General features: G+C 40.3%; 1 protein-coding gene across 1 annotated transcript in view; it reads right to left on the bottom strand.

Moving 5' to 3' along the window:
- Window positions 1-2,786: 2,786 nt before the first annotated feature.
- LOC124606160 (dipeptidase 1-like) overlaps window positions 2,787-24,061 on the bottom strand; it is a 369,120-nt gene continuing 347,845 nt past the window's right edge. Inside the window, exons 12-13 of the mRNA XM_047138127.1 lie at window positions 23,123-23,250; window positions 2,787-3,438 (exon numbers count right to left, since the gene is read on the bottom strand). Of these exons, the coding sequence (XP_046994083.1) occupies window positions 23,149-23,250 (102 nt within the window). The 3' untranslated portion in view covers window positions 2,787-3,438; window positions 23,123-23,148. The remainder of the gene's footprint in view (window positions 3,439-23,122; window positions 23,251-24,061) is intronic.

Genomic DNA, 24,061 nt, shown 5'->3' with positions numbered 1-24,061 from the left:
AAGAAACTTCTGAGAATGTAAGTCTGGAGCACAGCATTGTTTGGTAGTGAAATATATACTATGGGAGAACACAACAGAATCGAGGATTTGAGATGTGGTGCTACAGGTTAATGTTGAAAATTGGGTGGACTGGTAAGGTAAGGAATGAGAGGGTACTGCGCAGAATCAGTGAGGAAAGGAATATGTGGAAAACTCTGATAAGGAGAAGAGACAGATGTTAGGACATCTACTACGACATCAGGGAATGCCTTCCGTGGTACTAGAGGGCAAAAACTGTAGTGAAAGAAAGAGACTGAAATAAATCCAGCAAATAACTCAGGACGTAGATTGCAAGTGCTACCCTGAGGTGATGAGGTTGGCGCAGGACAGGAGTTCGTAGCGGGACGCATCGTAGCTGTCAGAAGACTGATGACCCAAAGAAAAGAGCAATATAATCTTAGTTACTTACGGGACGTTGCAAAGTTATGAATACGAGATTTTTACGTTTCAGTGAGCCTTTTCTGCGTGCCGTCTGGAATGCACACGTCATTCTCGTAATGGATTCGTTTCTCATATGATATAGCGTGGCATCAAAAGAAGCTGCAAGACATTTTTTCCTGAAAAATGGGTAACACGACGAATTCATCTAGCAATGATTCATAATTGTTTAATTATCTCCAATGAAAGAACAAAAGATCAGATGCACATCGTTTCTTACAATAGCCAAATTTCTTTAAATTTCTTCGAGATTTCGGAGTAAGCTGGAAAAGCACTCACAATAGATTTTGACTACTGTATTGGTCTGCCGTAAGGCAACTGTATCACTTCAGATCTCAAAACACAGTAACTTTATTTTCAGGGAGATAAGAAAAGATTACTTTTTACGGGCCAGATTTGCCCGGCTTTGACTATCGAGACGACCTAGAAGAGCGTGCAGTCAGTGGGAACTCCGGAAACTCCATTTTGTGGTAAATTCCTGTGAAAGATGCATCTTGAACATATAACTGCAATTTCATGTCAACACCTTGGTTACTTGTAGTGGGGAAGTGCAGTTACGAAAGACTTTGGTTATTTTATCGACTGATTTTTAGTATAATTTCGAGCCAGTCATTATTTCTCCCCATATCCGGTACTTCCATGTTGCAACATTCGACTATGGAGTAATTTGCCCTCTATCATGTATGAAATAATTTATATTTTGAAAAACAGGCTATTGGCTTGACTTTTTAAACAATATTGGCGTTCCTTTTACATCATATTGTGTCCATATGGGTTCTCATTCTCAAAATTTGCAGACGTTTCATCCCCGAGCATATCATAATTCTTCTTCTCTGTGTAAGTTTCGATTATATTTTAGTTCATTCAGCATAAATAGACTAATTATTTTAATATCAATCACTTACATGCGTAAATATTTTGTTGACAACACCCTACGTAGGTAGAAATGGTCATCATAGTAAAATAAGAGAAATCAGATCTCGAACGGAAAGATTTAGATGTTCTTTTTTCCCATACGCCATTCGAGAGTGGAATGGTAGAGTAGTATGGTTCGATGAACCGTGTGCCAGGCACTTAAGTGTGAAATGCAGAGTAACCATGTAGATATAGATGTAGATGTAGGTGAAGTACTTTCGGACATGTTCGAAAGAACAGACATCACGCATTCATATATCACAGCCGTATAATGCGACATATCGATTTAAATTTTTCTGTTTAAGGATGTATGTCTACATTGTAAGACTTTTTGTTAGAGAGAATTCTGGAGTTCCTAGTCTCGTAACAATAAGCTAGCCAGTACACTAGTATTAATTAATGTAGATTAAGAAATCATGACTCGATGCTGAACGATGAGATTAAATGTTAAAATGGTCTCAAGATTTAAATATTACACACAATGGAAATATATAAACTTTATGTTGTTTTCTGCAAACTGCTACTGCCCTTACTTACTACTGAAATCGACAGGGAAATTATAGCTCAGTACGTCACAAGTGTATAATACAATCCGTAGCTTTTATGTATCTTTAGTGAGAATTTCAAATAATTATTCATGGTCTAATCCTTCGATAAACTTTCAAACATTTTGCGAAATTAATATCTTGTAAATACTTAAGAAAATAGCATCTAATTAAGTCGCATGTGTATCTGAAACACTGGAAAAAAGTTTTATCAATTGCGACGAATGGAAAAAGGAACATTTCTAATTCCACCATACGTTTCTATCTGTATTTAAAAAAAAAAACAATATTACAAAGATAATATGTTACCAGTTTGATACCTGGGAAGCATTACACAAAATTTCTGTGGGGAACCTGTACACACTTAACAACTCCTCTACAGTAGCGATGTAAAACACAAAGAAAAATACATCACCGTATTTAGAATGTTCCCAGCGTTAGAGTTTAGGATTATGGTAGTTAAGCATGCTCCGTGGCCTTGCTGTTTGGAGAGAACTATTAATAACGGAAACTCAATGGTTGCACTAACTCTGCGGGAAACTTTGCTCGTTTAGTACTGAACTGCCGTTAAAACAGGTATTCAGCTTAAACAATGGAGCTGGAGGGCAGACTCGCTGTGGTGTAGTAAGTAATAGAGTTCACGCTATCAGAAAACTCCTTCATATTACCTGTTTCATTGTCGGTTCAACTTTCACATTTGTGGCAGGATTTAATTATTTTAATATACTGTTACTCGTCGCATCTTTCCGTAACGCGTGCTGGTGTTAAGGAGAAATAATATGAGTAAATGATAAACTTCAAAAGTACTGTAACAAACTTGTAGACTTTATTCCTTCGATTTTAGTTCTCTTATTTACAGAAAATCGATAACCATTAAAACACAGTACTTTGCCTGTTGAGAGAAACGAGAAATCCCTACTTTACTTCGAATGACACCTCACAAAACGTTCTTCACATGAAGTTCATTGAGCATTCTCCATTCCCAAATAGTACCTACATAGTGCTCACTAATGATACCTTCTCATTAGATACGTAAAACTGTAAGTGTTCCTACTCAACGCTCTACAATACTTCTAAACTACATCACAGGCGTTAGAAAAGTGATATGCTGGTAAGATGTTGCATAGTAGTGCCGCGCTGGAATGATGTTGCTGCGCTGCTGTGATATGACGGCAGATGAAACCAATCACAGACACTCGTATTTCCGAGCAGCAGCAATACAGCATCCCGCTGGCGGCCCATAGGAGTGGAAAAATTATCATCCTGCAGTATTCTCGGCGGAACACCTCAGTAGACGGGGTAGGCCTACATCCGTCGGCAACATTGTAAGTTTTGGACCGAGGCCTCCGTGCTGAATTGGTCCCAGGAGTGTGCGTTACACGGCAGGGTGTGTCGATGCGCCGTGGAGCAGAGAGTTCTCCATGCTGAAGGTGGCGCCATCACCTCCCTCTTCTTCTTCTTCTTAGTGGGTTATTGTGGAGCCTGCCTGCTGCGTGAAATCCTGCAACCCAGAAAAAAAGAATTGCCTCCCAGTTCCATCAGTTACCAATAGTTTAGACTTTTGACAGCGTTGGCTGCAATTTAATCTTTAAAATTATGAAGGTGGCTAAGCGAAAGGTTATTTATGACTTGTACAGGAAGCAGCCAGTAGTCAAAAGATACGAAGACCATTAAAGGGTGGCAGCCGTTGAGCAGAGGAGATGTGTCTGCAGCGTATCCCCATTGTTATTCAGCGTCTATTTCAACCAAGTAGTGAAGGAAATCAAGAATAATCTAGGAAACGGAGAATTTTGGTTTTACGAGAGTGTGTTTTTACAGGGGAAAATTCACTTGCTTATGTTATTGATTACCCTATTACCCACATCAGTTATATTACAATCCACAATAACTCTTGTGTCTGCTGTAATCAAAACAATTTTTGTGTCATATGTCATGTTTAGTGGCAGATCATCGACATATATCAAGAAAAAGCACTGAACACAGATCAAAACCCTATGAGAGACCCCACATTACATGGCCCACTCAGCTTGAAACTTCATCTCTGTACGGTAACTTTCTGCTTCCTAATTTTCAGATACTAAGTAAACCATTGTTGAGCTTATTCCGCAATCCCATAACGTTGCAACTTAACGCAAAATATACGTGTGTTCGACACGATCAAATGTTTTTGCTAAATCAAAGAAAACACTGGCTGTCCTTAACATATTGTCTGGCGCTGCTAATGCCTGAAACACAAATGAATGAATAAAATTTTCTGTGGATACATCCGTCCCAAAGCCAAACTGACAGTCTGAGAGCAAGTTATCTGAACTTAGATGTGCTACTGAGATGTGCTACTTTTCTACTAGTCATTGCATTGTCAGAAACCTTTGAAACCACAGGTAGAAGCAATAGTAGATGGTAATTCTCTGCGTTATCTCTTTCACTGTTTTTATAAAGTGGTTCCTCAAACGAGCACTTCGTCCTGTTCGGAAACTTACCACACCGGAAAGACTTATTGCACAGGTGACTAAGTACAGAACTAAAGGAAGGTGCACTGGTCTTCATAATCCCACTTGATATTTCGTCGTACCTGGGGCGCCTTTACCCTTTAGTGATGCTATAATTGATTCAATCTTTGTCTTTTCTTGTTTCCTGTAGCTGCATGGAATCTACATGTCAGGCAACACCAGTTCACAAAAATTCAACGTATATACCGGCACCAATAAAATTTTAATTTTACTTGCCAGCTACTCACAACAACTGATTATTATATATTTTGTGCAGCTTTGGTGGAATATTAACAATTTAACTATCACAGAAGAGAGGTGCATTATGTCGAGCATCTACATTCTGGCGTGATAACTCTTTCACAATTGACCACATAATTTAAATTTTGTTCTGAGAGCTTTCTGTTCTTTTGATGTGAATATGTTTTAAACTCTCTGATGTCATGCCTTAGCATTACATATATTCTTGTGTGTAGCAAAATTCTTTTACTAGGCTCTGACTGTCTTTCATGTTACGATACAGCTACCACTTCCTCCTACATGATATTCTAATACCTTCAGTTTTCCTAATTGGTTGCTTATTAGTCCTGAATATGCGCCTGCACTGCGGAAGAGCTGTTAGAAGAAGTACTTACTATCTCTATCTTGTGTCATCTTATTTAGCCAAGATGTTTGGTTGAAAAGGTAGGTGACTTGGTACTTCTTACCTAGATTCTCCTTCAAATGTAAACAAACACTGCCTCGGTGGCTGCTATCTAGAAGCAGACTATTCATAATAAGTAACTTCGGCTTCCTGACGATGATTGTAGTCTTCTGCATATTAACTTTTTCTGCATGACTGTGACAACGCACAAACCGATTATCACAATAAAAATTAAACTGTCAGAGCGCATTCTCAACCTGTTGGTCTTACTGCCAACTGCCAGGTCCCACTTCTCCACCCTCGCCCTCCGTAACTTTTCGAGTACCCGTCTACGTCTACAGCTACATCTATATACCAACTCCTTAACCTACCTTATGGTGTATAAAGAAGGGTACGATGAACATCGGCTAGTCATTTTCTTCCATATTACATTCCAAATAGGAACGCGGAAATGAAGATTGCCTGTATCCTTCCGTACGAGACTTAATTATCCTTATCTTATCTTCATGGCCCTTTCATGAAATGTGCGTTGGCAACAGTAGAATCGTTGTGCAGTCTGCTACAATTGCCAGTTCTCTAGCTTTTTCGATAGCATTTCGTGAAAAGAACATGGTCTTCCCTCCATGGGTTCCCATTCAAGTTCACGAAGCAGTTCTGTAATTCTCTAACTTTGTTAGAAGCTATGTGTAACAATCCACTGAATAGCTTCGATTTCTTTCTGTAGTCCGATCTGATGGGAATCTCAAACACTCGATCAGCTCTCAAGAATGCATAGCACAAGCGTTTTATACGGCGTCTCCATTATGGATATGAGCTACACATCCCTGAAATTCTCCAAGTAAACGAAGTAACCTTTCTCCTTCCCTAGAATCGTCCTTATATGCTGGTACCATTTCGTATCGTTTTCAACGTTACGCCTATATATTTGATAGACATGACGATGTAATGCTGTCTAAATCGTCCTGAAGTATCATACAGTCACTCAACGACGATACTTTCCCGTATACTACAGCATCGTCAACATACAGTAGCAGATTGACACTCAGAATCTCCATGAGATCATTTATGTATACAGTTTGGTCCATTGATAGTGACCGGGCCAAATATCTCACGAAATAAGCATCAAACGAAAAAAGTACAAAGAACGAAACTCGTCTAGCTTGAAGGGGAAACCAGAGGCGCTACGGTTGGCCCGCTAGATGGCGCTGCCATAGGTCAAACTGATATCAAGTGGTTTTCTTAAAAAAATAGGAACCCTCATTTTTATTACATTTTCGTGTAGTACGTAAAGAAATATGAATGTTTTAGTTGTACCACTTTTTTCGCTTTGTGATAAATGGTGCTGTAACAGTCACAAACGTATAAGTACGTGGTATCACATAACATTCCGCCAGTGCGGACGGTGTTTGCTTTATGGACCGTTTACCAATTGCGGAAAAGGTCGATATCGTGTTGACGTATGGCTATTGTGATCAAAATGCCCAACGGGCGTGTGCTATGTATGCTGCTCGGTATCCTGGACGACATCATCCAAGTGTCCGGTCCGTTCGCCGGATAGTTACGTTATTTAACGAAACAGGAAGTGTTCAGCCACATGTTAAACGTCAACCATGACCTGCAACAAATGATGATGCCCAAGTAGGTGTTCTAGCTGCTCTCGTGGCTAATCCGCACATCAGTAGCAGAAAAATTGCGAGAGAATCGGGAATCTCAAAAACGTCAGTGTTGAGAATGCTACATCAACATCGCTTGCACCCGTACCATATTTCTATGCACCAGAAATTGTTTGGCGATGACTTTGAATCTTGTGTACAGTTCTGTCACTGGGCACAAGAGAAATTACGGGACGATGACAGATTTTTGCACGCGTTCTATTTAGCGACGAAGCGACAGTCACCAACAGCAGTAACGTAAAACGACACAATATGCACTATTGTGCAACGGAAAATCCATGATGGCTGCAACAAGTGGAACCTCAGCGACCTTGACGGCTTAATGTATGATGCGGCCTCTTGGTAGGAAGGATAATTGGGCCCCATTTTATCGATGGCAATCTAAATGGCGCAATGAATGCTGATTTTCTACGTAATGTTATACCGATGTTACCACAAGATGTTTCACTTGATGACAGAATGGCGATGTACTCCCAACATGATGGATGTCCGACACACAGTTAGCGTGCGGTTGAAGCGGTATTGAATAGCATATTTCATGACAGGTGGATTGGTCGTCGAAGCACCATAGCATGGCCCGCACGTTCACCGGATCTGACGTCCTCGGGTTTCTTTCTGTGGGGAAAGTTGAAGGATATTTCCTGTCGTGATTCACCGACAACGCCTGACAACATGCGTCAGCGCATTGTCAATGCATGGGCGAAAAATACGCAAGGCGAACTACTCGCTGTTGAGAGGAATGTCGTTACACGTATTGCCAAATGCATTGCGGTTGACGGACATCATTTTGAGCATTTATTGCATTAATGTGGTATTTACAGGTTCACGCTGTAACAGCATGCGTTCCCAGAAATGATAAGTCACAAAGGTACATGTATCATATTGGAACAACCGAAACATAATGATCAACCGTACCTACGTTCTGTATTTTAATTTAAAAATCCTACCTGTTACCAACTGTTCGTCTAAAACTGTGACCTATATGTTTGTGACTATTACAGCGCCATCTATCCAAAGCGAAAAAGTGGTCGAACTACAACATTCATATTTCTTTACGTACTACTCTAATATGTAATAAAAAATGGGAGCTCCGATTTAAAAAAAACGCAGTTGATATCCGTTTGACATATGGCAGCGCCATCTAGCGGGCCAACCATAGCGCCATCTGGTTTCCCCCTTCAAGCTAGACAAGTTTCCGTCTTTGTAGTTTTTTACGTTTGACGCTTATTTCGTGAGATATTTGGCCCGGTCATGATGAATGGACCACCCTATACAATCAGTAAGAGCGTCCCCACTACACTCCTCTGGGTGACTGTTGACGATACCATTGTCTCTAATGAACATTCGCCGTCGAGGACAAAGTATTCGGGCCACTCGTATACCTATGCTCAGCCCTTTGTTAATAACCTGCATTGGGAAACCATGTCAAACGATTTCCGAAAAACTAGGAAGTTGGAATCTGCTTGTTGCCCTTCTTCCTTGGTAATCAGGATATTGTGCGAGAAAAGGCAAGTTGAGTTTTGCACGAGCAACGCTTAATAAAACCTTTTTGAAGCTTTTGTGTCTCTCATTTATACTGGAAGGCACATAGTTTCAATTTCTGCCGGACTATTAATCTATTCCTACAACATGTCCTGCAGCTCGAAGGCAGTGTCTCGCAAGATTCCCCACTATGTTCTCCATTAATTCATTCACCCCAGAGAAGCTATTTTCTACACATTTCGTAACGTATCCCACGGCTTGCTAACTACACTTCACGCACTTTTCACTCATTGTCAAATTTTCGAATATTTCTATACATCTACAATGAAATAAAACACACACACACACACACACACACACACACACACACACACACACACACACACACATGAACAACAACAAGAACAACAATTTCGCTATTAACGTCCAGTAAACTATATTCCTTATTTTATTAAAAGCGGGAAGGATTTACGAGCCTATGTAGCTTACCCCTCCTGAGTTACAGAAGAAAAATGCAACCTACTTGAGCACTACCTATATCAGCAATTAACAAACTAAACACTAGCTCACAACACATATACGAAAATGAACAGAGGCACTACGAATGTAGTGGAGTGCTGATATTGTAATTGAATGAAAACGATATTGTCTTGAAGAAAGGTTGCGGAATGACCATTAAAAAAGGTAAAATAAGCGTAACGGAATGATGTCGAAATAATTCAGGTTATCCTGAAGGAATTGGATTAGGAAAAGTGTTCAATAAAGTTTGCTTCCTTTGTAGTAAAACAATTTACGATTAATGAAATACAGTCCATATAAAACGCAGATTGGCAATAGTAAGAAATGCAATTATGAAAGAGATATAGACAACATCTTTTCTGTCTGTCGATCGCCATATTGTTATCTCGAGATGTCTGGTTTCAGGCTTTGTCGCCTAGTTGCAAATCTTACTAGTAATTACAAAATATCCTCTGTTGAAGTAGGTCTGCGGGTTCACTGTCATACAAGCATACATATCAGTCAAACTGATAGTGTTTTCGTAGAATGCGTTACTCTGAACTTACGATCGGTGATGAAAGTGCCTTTAACAGTATTCTAAGGCAGTAGCCTGCGTACTGAAAAAGGTATGTTTTATAGAATGCGCCCATAATATAAATTTAAGCAAGAGTTTGTAAGTAAGAGTAGTCTAATTTATCAGTGAAGTGACCAGTTTCGAAAGTGGTACGATGTTTATCAGGCCATTAGAACTCCATTATGACTGCTGGAGAGAGTGCCGGTGGGAGCCGGCTACATACCGCCTACAACCGCTGTTCGCTGTTTCTCAGGAACAATGTTGCAAAGGAGCTTAAATTTAGGTGTAAGGAAGTCATTTCTGAAAGTGTTTGCTAAGAGCGTGGCCTTGTATGCAAGTGATGCTTAGACAATCAGGACAGGCAAAAACAGAATAAGAGTGTTATTACGTAACTGTGCTCCTATAGAGAAATGCTGCAGATTAGGTGCGCATATCACCTGAGTAATGAAGAAGCTCTGAATGAAGTTGGGGAAAAATGAAATATGTAGCATAACTTGAGGAAAGGAAGGAATTGACTGGATACATCGTGAGCCTTTATGGTCAGATTGGTAGTACGAGGATGTGCGGGAGAGGAGGTGAGGGAACTGCAGAGCAAACAAAGACGCAAGACGTGACTGTAGAAAGCAGGTTCACATGGGTGTGTAGTCGAAACGACATGAGAATTTCGCTGACAGCTCGCAGCAGTGTGCCCATCTTTCAACTGCGAAGCACTAACGACTGCAGGTGATAACAGTAGCCGTGTAAAGAGCTGTGACAACGCTGAGGCATTGCTATGGAAACGTTTACAAAATCGCGTCACAGTACTCGTTGAGGCAGGGTCGCGAAACTGGCGCGCCCAGCCCCCTGCAAGTCTCATGGATCAACTTACGCAGACTCAACCTTAGGTTGCAGTCGTGAGGCAGACACGAAGGACGTACAACCACAGTAGCAAAAGTAATAACAATTGAAAGATAGTGATTATAGCTCTTCTAATTGATTTTAATATATGGCCTATGAGGTACGTGAAGCATAGGCCCGTAAGATGACGGCTCACCGATTTGGTCCAAATTGGTGGTGTATGCAGGGATTGGACACAGATTAAGAGCGACAGTTCTGAGAGCTCCAGATGGCCAAGCGTTTATCATTTTTGGTGCCAGTCGGTTGAGGCAAGAACCATTAATGTTAGCGTAACTACCAGACAATCGTTGGGGCCGCGGAGAGAGTTCAGAATGGTAATCCGGGGGTCACCGGGAGGAGTCCTTATGGCGAAAGCTTTTATTTTCAGTTTCTGCGTTATTTATACAGCCAATAAATCTAGACAATTCTCAATACATTGTATTTTCATAAAAAGCATGAAAAGGAAAAGCAACAAATATCAGAGATTACAAATTACTTTCAAAGATGGTATCGTATTTAGAGTGTACATGATTTTGTATTCCGTTAGTTGCATTTTGACCCTACAGCAACCATTGGCATCTGAATACGACCGGTAGCATTCCGGTGTGTGTTAAGTCGGCCCATCAGCCATTGTGCGTGATCCAAAGAATGAAAACGGCGATGGATTGAAGCTTGAAACTTTTGGTCGAAAACGATCTTATCACTACGAATGTTCCGCGATACTAACCGAAGTACACTTTTGAAATTGGAAGTTAAATGTACGAGAAAGTAACGAATGTCTTATGGGAATATACGTTTCTGTGCACCGTTGAGGTAATTTCCTCCGAAGAATTCGACGAACGACAGTATTATGAAGACGAAGTGCGTGACTTTGCGTTGACTACAAACTAGATGAATTAAAATGGCAATCCAGATTTCGTTCCTCTAGATTACAGGCAAATAGTGTTTAATCTGGCAAAAACATACTCAAAACTAAATTTTAAGAGCCTGAAAACAAGTGGGGTATCTTTCTTCAAGCATATGCCATGATATAAAGCTTTCGGAATAACCGATAGAGCCAAATGTGTTAGCTTAAGGAACCCTTGTCCGAAGACTGAACCCTTACGAAGCTAAGTGTGCAGTAGGAAGCTGCCCGTGGAAAACGAGAATCTACCAGTCCCTGTTAGTACGATGTAATAAATCGGTGTATGAGGTACGTAGGTGCTAACGTCGTAGACAAACCGACGAACCCGTAGACGGTCGTTATGTAAAGAGGAACAGGGAAGAGGAATTTACCAAATGCACTGCAGAGCATGTATTGTGTATACTGATATGACCAGTCTTGATATAAGACTGTTTATCACGGAATTCTTTGTCTACAAGATGTATTTAATTGTCGATAGTCCGTAATGTAATTGTGCTATATCCAGATACATGATTAGGAGACCTGATTCCATGTACGGAAACGCAAATGGATATGGTAGGAGAGTTGAAACGTTTTGTAAAATAAATCACACACGCAGGAGACGTCTGACTCATACGTTTCCAACAATTTTCTAACGTTTACAGGCAACACGGCAAGTGGCACTCCAAAATCGGGTTTGGAGAAAGCGCAGCTTAGTGGCGCGGATAAGGAGCTTTCTATTGGCACTGGATAATATACTCGTGAAACATATATCGGACATACTACTGCGATGAAAGTAATATGGAAGCAGCAGCTAAACTCACACCATTCAAACTTTTAACATCAGCTGATTTCGGACACCGGGGCGTGCTGTGACAACAGAATCGGCAGCGTATAACTTGTATAAAGTGTTTCAGCGCAGACTGAATTCGCTGTACTCACAATTAATGCCCATAGACCGTTACAAATCCTTGTGATATAGCTATGAAGAGCCAGATATGTAGATTTTCCGTTCCCTTGTTCGCGAACGTAGTAAGTGCTTGGTTAATTAGACCACATTTCGTTCATCTCATACTTGAAGGAACTACGTATCCTGCATCGGCTGTAATTCATTTCCGTCTTCTCTTTATTATCCAAACTACTAAGTTTTGATTGTGTACCATTCGGAAGCAAAATGTCTAACCCGTTAGATGTATATGTTTCGTGTTACAGTTATTATCACGGACATCCCGTTGCTGGTCGGGTTCTAAAAACGTAGCCATGATATTTGGATCCCTACAAATAGAAGGAAACACATCTGCCACAGAACACTAGGAGAGTCGCAAGGGAGCATTAGAAGCCCTTAGATGTTCTCAGTATAAACAAAGGATTTATCAGTGAGCATCAGCAGTTCTACAATATATTTTAATTGACGATTTTGTAAGGTTTACGAAAGTACCGTAATTGCCTAGTTGGACAATGGCAGATCATTACGAATGTGAAAAAAATGTAAGATGATGCATCTAACAAGGAGAAAGAATCCGGTAGTATCAGATTACAGGATTAGTGGTGAACATTTAGACAACATATATATAGGGGCAATCCTGAGTATCGATATGAGACAATTACATGAAATCAATGTAAGTGAAATGGAACGGAAGGGTTCTGGGAAAATGAGAATCTATGAATCCCAGTTTTTACGATATTATAAATTGAGTCATGAAGTACTTAGATGCGAACGTCATCGACAAAACTGACGAACATGTAGACAAGACATTAGCACAATCAATAACGTTCTTTCTGTATCCTTGCCAAGTAGGCTGGTTTTATACATCGAATACATTCAGAGACGCGCTAGTGTCACATCAACAGGTTGGTTTAGCACTACATGAGAGTCTAACAGAAATTCTTGGAGAAGTTTAATGGAGAACATTGGATGGAGACTTTTTTTATCCTCGCAAATCATGCACTACAGCTCTTACGTATTTGAAGCTACCACTTGAAGCTGGTTTTAGTGATTAGTATTGTAACAGATGAATACTCTGGGAGTCTCCAAACAGACGAGCTCTTCCACTATGAAGCCGGGAAATTTTTGCATTGCCCGCACAGTGGCCTGGTGATTGACGGCGAAGAAAGTTCTTGTCCGTTTGTCTCGTCGATGTGGTTGTAGACTGTCACAGTTGCCACCCCCATTATCCTACCTCTTGGCTCATGACTCCTACTCAAATAAGACAACAGGTGACTCACAGCTAAAGGACTGTATACGAATGGCCGTTATTAGATAGAAAGAAGAGAGCGATCTACCCCGAAACGTCTGGCTGGAATCAAAGTGGCTGAATGTTTATTCCAAGGGAAATAATGATCATTCCTCTTTAAAACCTTGAAGTTCCTTGACATCCCTAAGCGCAATAGTTTACCAACCACTACAGCAAATGTCTTGGTTTCCGGTACTTTTCAGTCTGCCTTCATAGATCGTTCCCATTGGAGAAAACAGACAGAAGAGAAATAACCCTGATCATCATGATCTCCTCCAGAAACTCAAGCTAATATAAATAAGAAATCACCACAACTGTATATATACACTTTTATTAAATGTCTATCGGTTTCATTCAGAAGAACATCATCGGACTACACCGCCAACAGTCTTCATAAAAAATCTCTGCAGAATTATGTCCATATGGTGACTTAATAAGTCTAGATATCTTATTTGATGATAGAGGCAACTGCTGGAACACGACGGTCGTACAAAAACGCGGTCGACCGTCTGGTAAAAGCTCGGCAAGCAGTTAGTGCAAGCTACCTGGCATGCTGTATACACTAGACTGTCCAAGCAGACGTCTTAAACCATCATACTTGAACTACCCTGCGGGTATATTTTTATGAAGACTGTGGTTGTGTAGCCCGGTGACGTTCTTTAACGCTGACTGTAGAGCAATTCTGCTGCCACCAACATACATTTCGCGTAAGGACCATGCAGATAAGATGGAAGAGAGAAGGGATTTTACAGGACCGTACATATAGTCGTTTTTCCCTCGCTGTATTTGCTAGTGGAACAGAGAAGGGAATGACTAGTAGTGAGACAGATGCCTCCCACCACGGCTTGCAGAGTTTGTATGTAGATGTAGATGTAAAAACCAATCGTTGCACTATTATTAACATTATGAGACAGCAAAGAAACTGCGTTCCAAATTTGGGAGTGCTTATTTTACTCTGAAATAAATATAAGATTTACAAATAAGGCGGAATCATCTTTCAAAACTTCAGTTACAATGAGCTAAATTGGGAAATAATTTTTATTTTTATTCGTAGAAATGTAAGTGACGAGGATTTACTTCGAAATCATTTGGTAGCAGGAAACTCTAAGGAAAAGTATAAATATTTAACCATGTTTTTAGGTTTTCTTTTCTTTTTTATCTTTGCTTGTTTGTTTGGTACATATAAGCACAATGATTAAAATCATGTTATCATGATAAGCCATACGCTTCTGGTATTTCATTCACTTTTTATTATTTTTTATATCTTTGGTACTATTTTCAACAACGTAAATTTCTCCGAAATTGGAGAAAGCCTGTCAGGAATCCGCCCTTCAGTCTCTAACAAATTATCACCGCTTGGCTAAATTAGAGCTTACCATGAAGAACTCACCATTAAAGATGAATGCAAGAAGTTTACATTTCTATGTTAAACCAGCTTTGTTTTAGTACTGTAAGAAGTAAATGATGCTGTAGGTTTATCAGATGAAAGTGAATGGTGTGTTTTACATGAGGAATTACTTATGAGAAGTTTCGTGGATGATAAATGCTGTCTGAATGCAATTCTCAGTCGCTTTCAACGGTTTTAAAAAGACATTAACCGAATATATGTGTTGATTAATTACCCCACATCCTTTACTCCTCATAAGCATAACAGATTCGAGGAAGTAGGTCGACGGCCTTGTGCTCGACAAGAAAGTAGACGAATTTTTCTGTCGGAAGTTTTTGGATCCATTGTCATGGAGACGCACAAACAATATTCACGTTGCTTACCCTCAATGAGTAAAGAAATGTTGCCGGTCGTCACACTATGTGTGACCAATGGTGTTTTAGTGAAGACCCCGAGGCGGGAGCCAACTGGAAATACATCAAAAAGCTGTCACGAAAGCTTCAAAAATTTTATAGTAAAGCAATAATTGGAAAATGCTACCTGCCTAAGTCTTGCGAATCAGCTAGTGGAAAAATTACTTCAGAGGAGGCCGCGATTGGAAAAGCAAAATGTATCATATAATTTAGAGACATTACACCCATCCACAAACTGCGCTAACTTTAGATCTTTGATGGAGGGATTATTGTAATATACATATTTATTTGGTATCTTCATATTTTCAACACTTTCCATAAAGGGATTTGTGACAGTAGGTGCTTTGTGTTCAACAAAAATATTATGTTAGCTGTATGTTTGAAGTACGTAGACCTTACAGGACGGGATCTCCGATAGTAAAAGTGCTCATTGCAAAATCGTTGGCGCAAAGTGGAAATATCCCATACAAATGATCGTACCTGTTCCTGGAAGTTAGAGGAGAACCGATTTACACACTGCTGCCATACCATAAAGGTATTTTATAACACTTCTGGTTATTGTGGTGGGTTCAGTAGCCTTTACTGAGCCTGAAAGTCTGTACACAGCAATTATACATGTAAATAAATCGGATAATACGTTCAGAGCATTTTTAATATGACAACTGCTCTAATCTGCTAAAAAATATAACTAAGAATCATTTTATTGGCAGACATCGTCTGTAATTGTTAGAATTCGAAAGGTCAAATAAGCTTAAATGGGGAAAGAAGAACTAAACAGTCTTTCGTAGTGCCGAAACAAGATAATTTATTCACAATGAGATGAACTGAACTCTTCATTCGATTTTAAAATTATAACTTATACTTCCATGCGATAATCTATTAGGATAACAGAGGTTATTAACGGCAGCAAGAAAGACGTACTCCTTCCTATGATATTAATTTGGAAATATTTCAATCTATGTTACATAAAATTTTATGGATTGTAGTTTTCAAGGAGCAATCCTAATGTACGAAATAACTTTGTTTGGTCATTAACGGTAACGATATTTGGCGAAGCACGTAAGTGTTTGATCTTCATTCCTAAGAATCATCTTAGAATTACCGTCAAACGCAAGATGTGTAAAATTCAACTGACGAAATAGATGCAGATCTTTGACTAAACACTAGCGCTTTTACTACAGCTAACATAAATATTGAAATTTGTTTGACTGCCACTATAATAACGAACCATCAGCTGACTTCATAAAATGTACTACAAAACTATAGTCATTTGAACAAATTTTATTGAACATGCATATAGTATTCACGCATGGAAACGAAGGAACTGAACGATATAAATTAAAGCGATAAGTCTTCGCACAGGTCTGTTAAGCACATCTTTTCTTCAGCTCGCTACATTTTTGCATTTCTTGCTCTCCTTTGTGTCGTTGCGACAACCTTCTAACTCCTAACGTAAGAATAAAAATTATATGACCGGCTATGAGTGTTATGATAATATGATGGAGGAAACAGCGACTGAACATGATGAGCTGGATGGACTTAATGCGTCGGTCTTAAATTGAATAATGCTGAAAAAACGAGGGAAGGACACACCTAGAATAAGACCATCAAGGATAACGGGTATGACTTACTGATGACTGTGTGGAGAAGGAAATACTTAAGGATTTTCCCGCTGGTACTCTCCAGTGGGGGAAATCAACTACAGTAAAATGAAACAATAATTGCAACTAATAGCTAATCACCGTGTTCCAGCAGTAGTGCACACCAGAAGATCATGAGGAAGATCCCAGCAGAGGAGTCGAAATGTCGATCATTTTAGTAAATATATGATGCGGCCTAATAGCAAAGAACATTTTAACTTCGGTGACAACGGCCACGAAGCCTGCAGAATTACATAATTCAAAATGTTTTCCTCAATCTAATGAACTTGTGACACACAGAGCGAGTTCCATCATGATGAAATACTTCTATGTTTATGTTCAGTACATCACCTATTGGGCTTAAATGTGTGTGATCCACGACAGACGACACTGTCCATTGGTAGTCCTTTGATAGGTTTCATGTCGACGTTTTTGTGCCTCAACCTGACAAATATGTTAAATAATGCACCCTGTTTGGTGATGTTTAATTTCACAGACGATTGCATCTATTTGAAGACTATTGCTCCTTGTGCACATTTCCATTGTAATTAATCTCTTTCTGTTGCACGACATAAGGCATACTTTCTATTTAAGAGAAAACCAATATAGGAAAACGATGAAGTCACGATATTAAAGACAACGCCTCGCTGCGATCTGTAAGAAAGCATCTCAAGCAAAACACATTAAAAAGTCCTTCAGTTCAGAATCATGTACCGACAACAAACAAAAGTGCACAAGTGATCTTCGCTGGTGGAGAGGATCATAAGAAATGTCAGAATATTACAATAAGAATGTTTCCAGAATAGAACAACCTCGCTACCGGTTAATGAATTTTTTACGACACTGACTGCGCAAATACTGGTGTGGGCTGACAACCGATCTATCCTGGAACTCAGGATAGATCGGTGTGATTATTTAATTGTTACATCAACTTTGACACTGCGTAAACACACACCAAAGTCAGCAATTATAGGTCACAGCATGTCTTGACGGCTTAACTGCATCTTCAGCTGACAATTAGGACTTACATTCGCCATATGGCTCCTAAGAACAGATCACAGTATTCGAAACCACGTATCTACAGTTTATAGACTAAAACTGGAGACGTTTTAATGTTCCGGTGACATACAGGCAATTTACAGCTGGAACGGTAGTTCTGTCGACGATTAAATTACACCATGGAATGGGAAAGAAGCGGTTCGTCACCTTTTCGATGGCACCATCAAAACATTTCCCCGCAATAATTTACTAAATATTCGAGCAATGAACGACAGTGAAAATTGTTTGTAGATAGCAACATTTTAGTACGCAGATTCTTAACTGGATTAACGCGATGCATATAATACCGTTAATAAGGACACAACGCATCTTCGTCCGTCGAATGAGTTGGAGAGTTTAAAGAATTATTTCATATGTTCAGTATTGATATGATTTCCATACATACCTCATTTCGTATGCAACTTATTATCTACAAGTCAACTTAAATCTGGAATAACAAAAGTAATGACACTTCTTCATTTAACTATAATACTCTTCATGCTTATGTATGTTTTACATCGTATCATTTAAACTGACTGCTAGCAGTTATGTTTCTCAAAGAGATATCGACATATGGCACGCCTTTGATTTCTTATTTCAACAAACTATCCTTACTCTTGCCGACTGAGCGTAACATATCCAGTCGTAACAGTTAGCTCCCACGCACCGAATGCAAAACTCTTGAGCACGACCATCTCTAAACAACTTATAGGAACGTAAAGCAGTAAGGAATTTGTACGGGTCGTCTGTTTCACGATTGTAGATTGCCATAAATTCTAACCATAAATAACCCATTTCCTCGCAAATATGGAAACTAGATAGTGAACATCTCAAAGGAACCAGTAAATAAAAGTTCGCTGCTACCTCATGTCGAGTCAAAACTTGTACGTGGCTACGGAATGTAGCGCGGGTAAAGAAAGCTTCATAAAAGGTTCCAGTTGTAGACAAATGCGATTCCATATATATTGGGATGCCAGCCAGTGGATGATTTTTTTTTTGCTTATTTTCTACAAGCGTTTTAACGAAGGATACTGAAGTAACAATTATTTTCATAAATGGAATCAAACAGACTGCTGTGCCTATTCTTATAATTACAAATGTCGGAAGTCCTCTAAAAGTCAAACGTAGTGTCGGCTGTTCATGAAATATTAAGAGTACCATTGTATTTCAGACTGACGTTGGTGACATAGTGGATAATATAAGTTGGAGCCTCAAATTTCTCATAGCTGGTACGTTTATATAACTTGCTTTATAAAATTTGTTGTAAGGTCTAGGAAAATACTGGTAATTTCTTATTAATGTACAGAAATACGAATGTATATACGTTTCAGAGCTAAACTGAACGGTTAATCATTCACAACTATAGGCAGTCTAGCACATAAATCAGGGGACTAAAAATGTGTGAATTTAAGATGTGCAAAATTAACATGACTTCAGTATCAGTTAATGCAAACTGAAGACTACGATTTATTGATGGTAAACTGGGTAACTGCAGTTTGTTCACGATGGATGCACAGAGCAGATCACGTGTGAAGAAGCCACTCTGTATTAGGTCGAACAGGAAGCCTTGCCGGGCGCCGGAAACACAGTTTCTCAGGGAATCACACGTAGAAAATACAACGAATTGGCCGTCAGTAATGATAATATTTTTCAATCACGTCATGTACAAACTCATTACAGCTACTGAAAGTAGAACTGTAATAATTATAGCTGTCACAATGGCGTTAAAGCAGTTGTTATTTTCGTGGTTCGTCTTTAATGTTATGGGAGTAATCTTTAGTTTCTTTTCCAAATATAGAATACTTATACTCACAGTTTTATTGGCTCGTATAGTTGTAGTGTGAGAAACAAGAGGATTCAGTGGCCCTGTCATGTGTCAGGAGCGTCTGAAAAAGCAAAGCTCATATGCAGAATGAAGCGAAGTCCGTAGAAATGTCACCTCTGCAATAATGTGCTAAGCACGTGAAAGGGATTATGGTTACACGTCACCATCTGACAATAGAATCAGTAAACCCTTATCAACGTTGCAACGACGGAAGAGTAGTCTGTTCATTCTTGAAACAGCGGTCATCGTTCTAATTGCACAATTATGTTTCATTGTGCAATATTAGGTAATCTAATTTTCCTTCTGGTGGGTTATTATATTTCCTATCTTATTAGTGGTTTATGTCGTTTGCTGTTTCCGGGGGAATACTTTCTTCTTGATTGATTTTCTCTATTCATTATTTAATTGCACTGTCGTATTAGCGTTTTTAACAATTTATTTTTCGATATTGATTGTAATACCTTATTTTCAAGCATTACATTTCCATTGTATATTTTCATCCAGAGCCGTCCCTTTTGTGAGAAATGTTGGTTCTCTATGACTAAATATTTGAGTCCAACAAATCGATGTATTGATGTTTTACAAGCCCTTGGCATGTAGGCGGCTCGAGAGGTGTGGTATTCCAGGAGTATGAGTCTCCTTGTCGTCTTCCTTTGCAGGGACTACATTTGTGGATGGGCGTGCCTGGGTAAAGGTTGAGATACGTAGAGCAGGAGGAGGAGAGAGAGGTGGCAGGAGGGGATAGGTAAGGAGGGAGGGGGCTGGAGGTGATTGTTAGCAAGAGAGTGGGTAAGAGGAGTTGTAATCACAGAGATGAGGAGATGAACAGAGACTGCGGGTGGACGGCGAGATGGAGGGAAAAAGGTGGGGGGAAGAGGAGGGCTGGACAGAGAGAGAGGAGGGAGGAATACGCACAGACAGCGAGGCGAGGAAGTGATGGGCAGTGAGTCAGAGGAGAAAAGGAGACGGACTAAGAGATCTGTGCATTTTAAGTGCCATACAAGTACGCAGTCGAAGCGATGGGGAGAAAGCTGGTACGGTACCTAACAAAGCGGATGTGTGGATGTATGTAGTTCCACATCTTCTCCTCAACCAAGGGATAGATTTCACACAAACTTGCTACACACATCACCTAGGATGTGTGGAAAGAAGCGCTGTGTATGTAAGCACCACTTAGCTCTCAAAGGGTGGGACAGAGAATGAAAATATAGCGTGGTTCACAACATACAATTGCCAGAGAATATTCAGCCTTCTTATGAGAATGAGAGCACTTAGTGTCTTGCAACTAACTTCATATGTCGTTTAAAATATTTACGAGACGTTTTTCCCGCTGAAAATCCCTACAAAATGATGAAAAGAAAAGTGTTCGTCGCTTACTACAATTTCGTTGTTCGTGGAGTAGAACCAACACCTCAGTCATGACCTTTTAATTTATTATTTCCTATTACCAACTCTGTTCGCAACACACTTTACTTATAATATTCACACTTACCACTCGATATACTAGCAAAACTATATGACTGTACGATACATAGTTCAGGAGATACGACATCGTAAACTGTGAGCTGCGTGGAAACGGAACTGCAGGGCGAAATTCGTAAAATTAAAGGTTAAATAATCGTACCAGTGTCCATAAAATACGTTACATACATGTGAAACGTATGTGATTTCCGCGTACGTGAGCAGAGCCACCAGTAAAGAGCTTCTCCTAAATCTTTGTATCTATTTCAGCCAAACTTGGCACACATATTATGTACTATCTGGAATGAAGTAGTCTGAGTCAGAAATAACGGCGTCCTAATGGAGTAGAGGTGACAAAGTGGAGAGAGAAGGAGGGAGAGGGTATGAACATACAGAGAGAGAGGAAGGAAGAGATGGACACCGATAGGGGGATGTGCATGTGAACAGAGAGAGGGAGACTGGAAATGGACAGAAAGGGAATGGGAGTAGATCGGCAAAGAGAGGGGACAGGACGAGGTGGAGTAAGAGAAGACTGGGAAAAATACATACGTGTACAATGTCGGGGCCTTGGCTAGTTTATTAGGCCTATACAGGGTGAAAAGTATTTAAACCGACAAACTCTGGGAGGTTGTAGGGGACATCAAAACAAATATTTTTCCCGAATGTCATTTCTTCCTATGAGGAGTATTTAAACCGGTAGAGGAAGATTTCTCTGGTGGTAACTTAATTAAACTAACAAACACTTTTCCATTTATTTATAACCAAGAGACAACACATTAAGACAACCCAATTTCAATTGCAGTATATTTTCAAAAATGCCTTCATTCACACGTAAACAAAGATTACACCGTCGGATCATGTTCTGTCTGACAAGGGCAAAAACCCCAGGAGTATCCTGAATTGTTCCTGCTGCTGCTACTATTCAGGCAACCAGATCCTCTTCTGATGTAACAGGAGTAGCCTAAACAAGGTTGCGCATCTCTCCCCACACAAAAAAGTCCAGAGGGGACATATCTGGGGCTCGAGCAGGCCATGGTACAGGACCACCTTTGCCAATCCACGTTTCTGGGAACCGTCAGTCCAGGAATCGATGCACACGACGACTGAAATGTGCCGGCGCCCCGTCATGTTGGAACAACATGCGTTGTCTTGTAGGGAGCGGGACGTCTTCCAGCAATTCCACATGCTGCAAGACAGCTTCCTCAAATTGCAGCGTTCTTACCGTGCGATGGCGTCCCTGTCCAGGTAATCTGCTAAATGACCCGGTCTCACGAAGACGTTGGTACACAGCAGCAAAGGTCGTATGATGCGGGATACGGCGATTAGGATATTGTTGTTGATAAACCCGCTGTGCAGCTCGTCCGTTGTGGTGCACTATGTCGTACGCATCAACCACCTCGGTGTACTCACTCCAGGTGTATCGCTCCATTAGTAAACAGAGACAATGCACCACTACACTGGTGGACAGCAAATGCCTACAACTGAAGATCGTAATACACCCTCTAAAACTGACTAGCGTAATATGGCCTCCACCGGTTTAAATAATCCTCATAGGAAAAAATGACATTAGGGAAAAATATCTGTTTTAATGTCCCCTACAACCTCCCAGAGTTTGTCGGTTTAAACACTTTTCACCCTGTATATTTGCCTTTTAGAGTGGGTTATTATCAATACAAGCCTTCACATTAGGGCAGAGATTAATTGCAGGTTGGTCAAGGTATATAGCCTGTTTAAATATTTGGTCATATTCACAGGTGATATGTTTCTAACTCAAAGATTATTTTTAAACTAGGCACTAAATATGAATTTGATGTAAGAGGATTTTTGCCCTATCAGCTTGAGTATATTTTGCATCGACAATAAGAATTTTTCTGTAAGTTGTATCCCAGTTGAAGAGCGATTATAGAATAAATGTAGTCGATGTGTAATTGGAAGTAGCTCAAGAGGGTCGGTGCAAAGCGGGAATCACTACACGTGGCTCTACACGTGGCTTTTATATAGCTCGATAATGGTCGTAGCTGAGCCAGCGTTCGCAAGCGGTTGAAGCGTTCTATACACAGCGTACTCACATGAGGAGGAAGACGGCGACGGCAGGTCAGGAGGCGAGGTACATGCAGGTGGTGTGGCCCTCCAGGTCCGCCGCGGGGATCAGGTCCTCAGCGGGCGTCACAGCCGCCAGCTGCCACTTGTCGCGGACCTGCAGTGCCCACAAAACCATCTTACTCACTACTGTTCCAAATGTAAATTAAGTACAAGACATGATAATTCAACACTTTGAATTTTTATTCATAAAATGTTTCTATAAAATCCTCTATTTGCGGAAATCCTATATAGTAAGCATGTATTTATGTATCTACGTATCTATTTATGTATGTTCCACCACTAGATCGATTTCGATCAAATTTAGTACACATATGTATGGAAAGTAATAGTGTGGGCTTGTGGACTTCCGCCTGCCCTAGTGGTTGGAGTAGCGGTGAGGAGGGAGTGACACATAAATAGATCTCGTGCAATATCAAAGAAATTATTACATGCACGTTATTTGCATTATTTGTGCTGTGGCCTTCTCCACCAGACATCACGACGCCTAGAGTATCGGCAACCAAACTGACAGCCTGCATCCTCGCGTTGCCCGCTTGGCAGGCACACCGAAGCACTACACAACCGACAGGCGATATTATGAAAGGCCACAACAACAACAACAACACAGCAAAGACACCAGCGGCCACCAGGTGCCACTACCGGCCCACGTAAAGTACAACGGATAAACACAAGTGTGCATCTACCCTTGGCGACTACTTGCACCCCTACAAGCAGTTTGTTTATTCTCAGTACTGTAGCGTCTACCAGGAGGGCAATGCAACGTGCCATACAGCTTGCACTGTACGTCCGTGGTTCGAGGAGAGCCAGGATGAGTTCCCCGTACATCCCAGTATACTGACAGTACAGCTATTCATGACTGTCTCATGGACATTAAAAAGGTAGGCCATGGTACTTGTGATTGCCAC

This window comes from Schistocerca americana, chromosome 3, assembly GCF_021461395.2.
Source record: "Schistocerca americana isolate TAMUIC-IGC-003095 chromosome 3, iqSchAmer2.1, whole genome shotgun sequence".
NCBI lineage: Eukaryota > Metazoa > Arthropoda > Insecta > Orthoptera > Acrididae > Schistocerca > Schistocerca americana.
The sequence above is the reverse complement of the archived record's forward strand: the minus strand, read 5'-3'. Positions and strand labels throughout refer to the sequence as shown.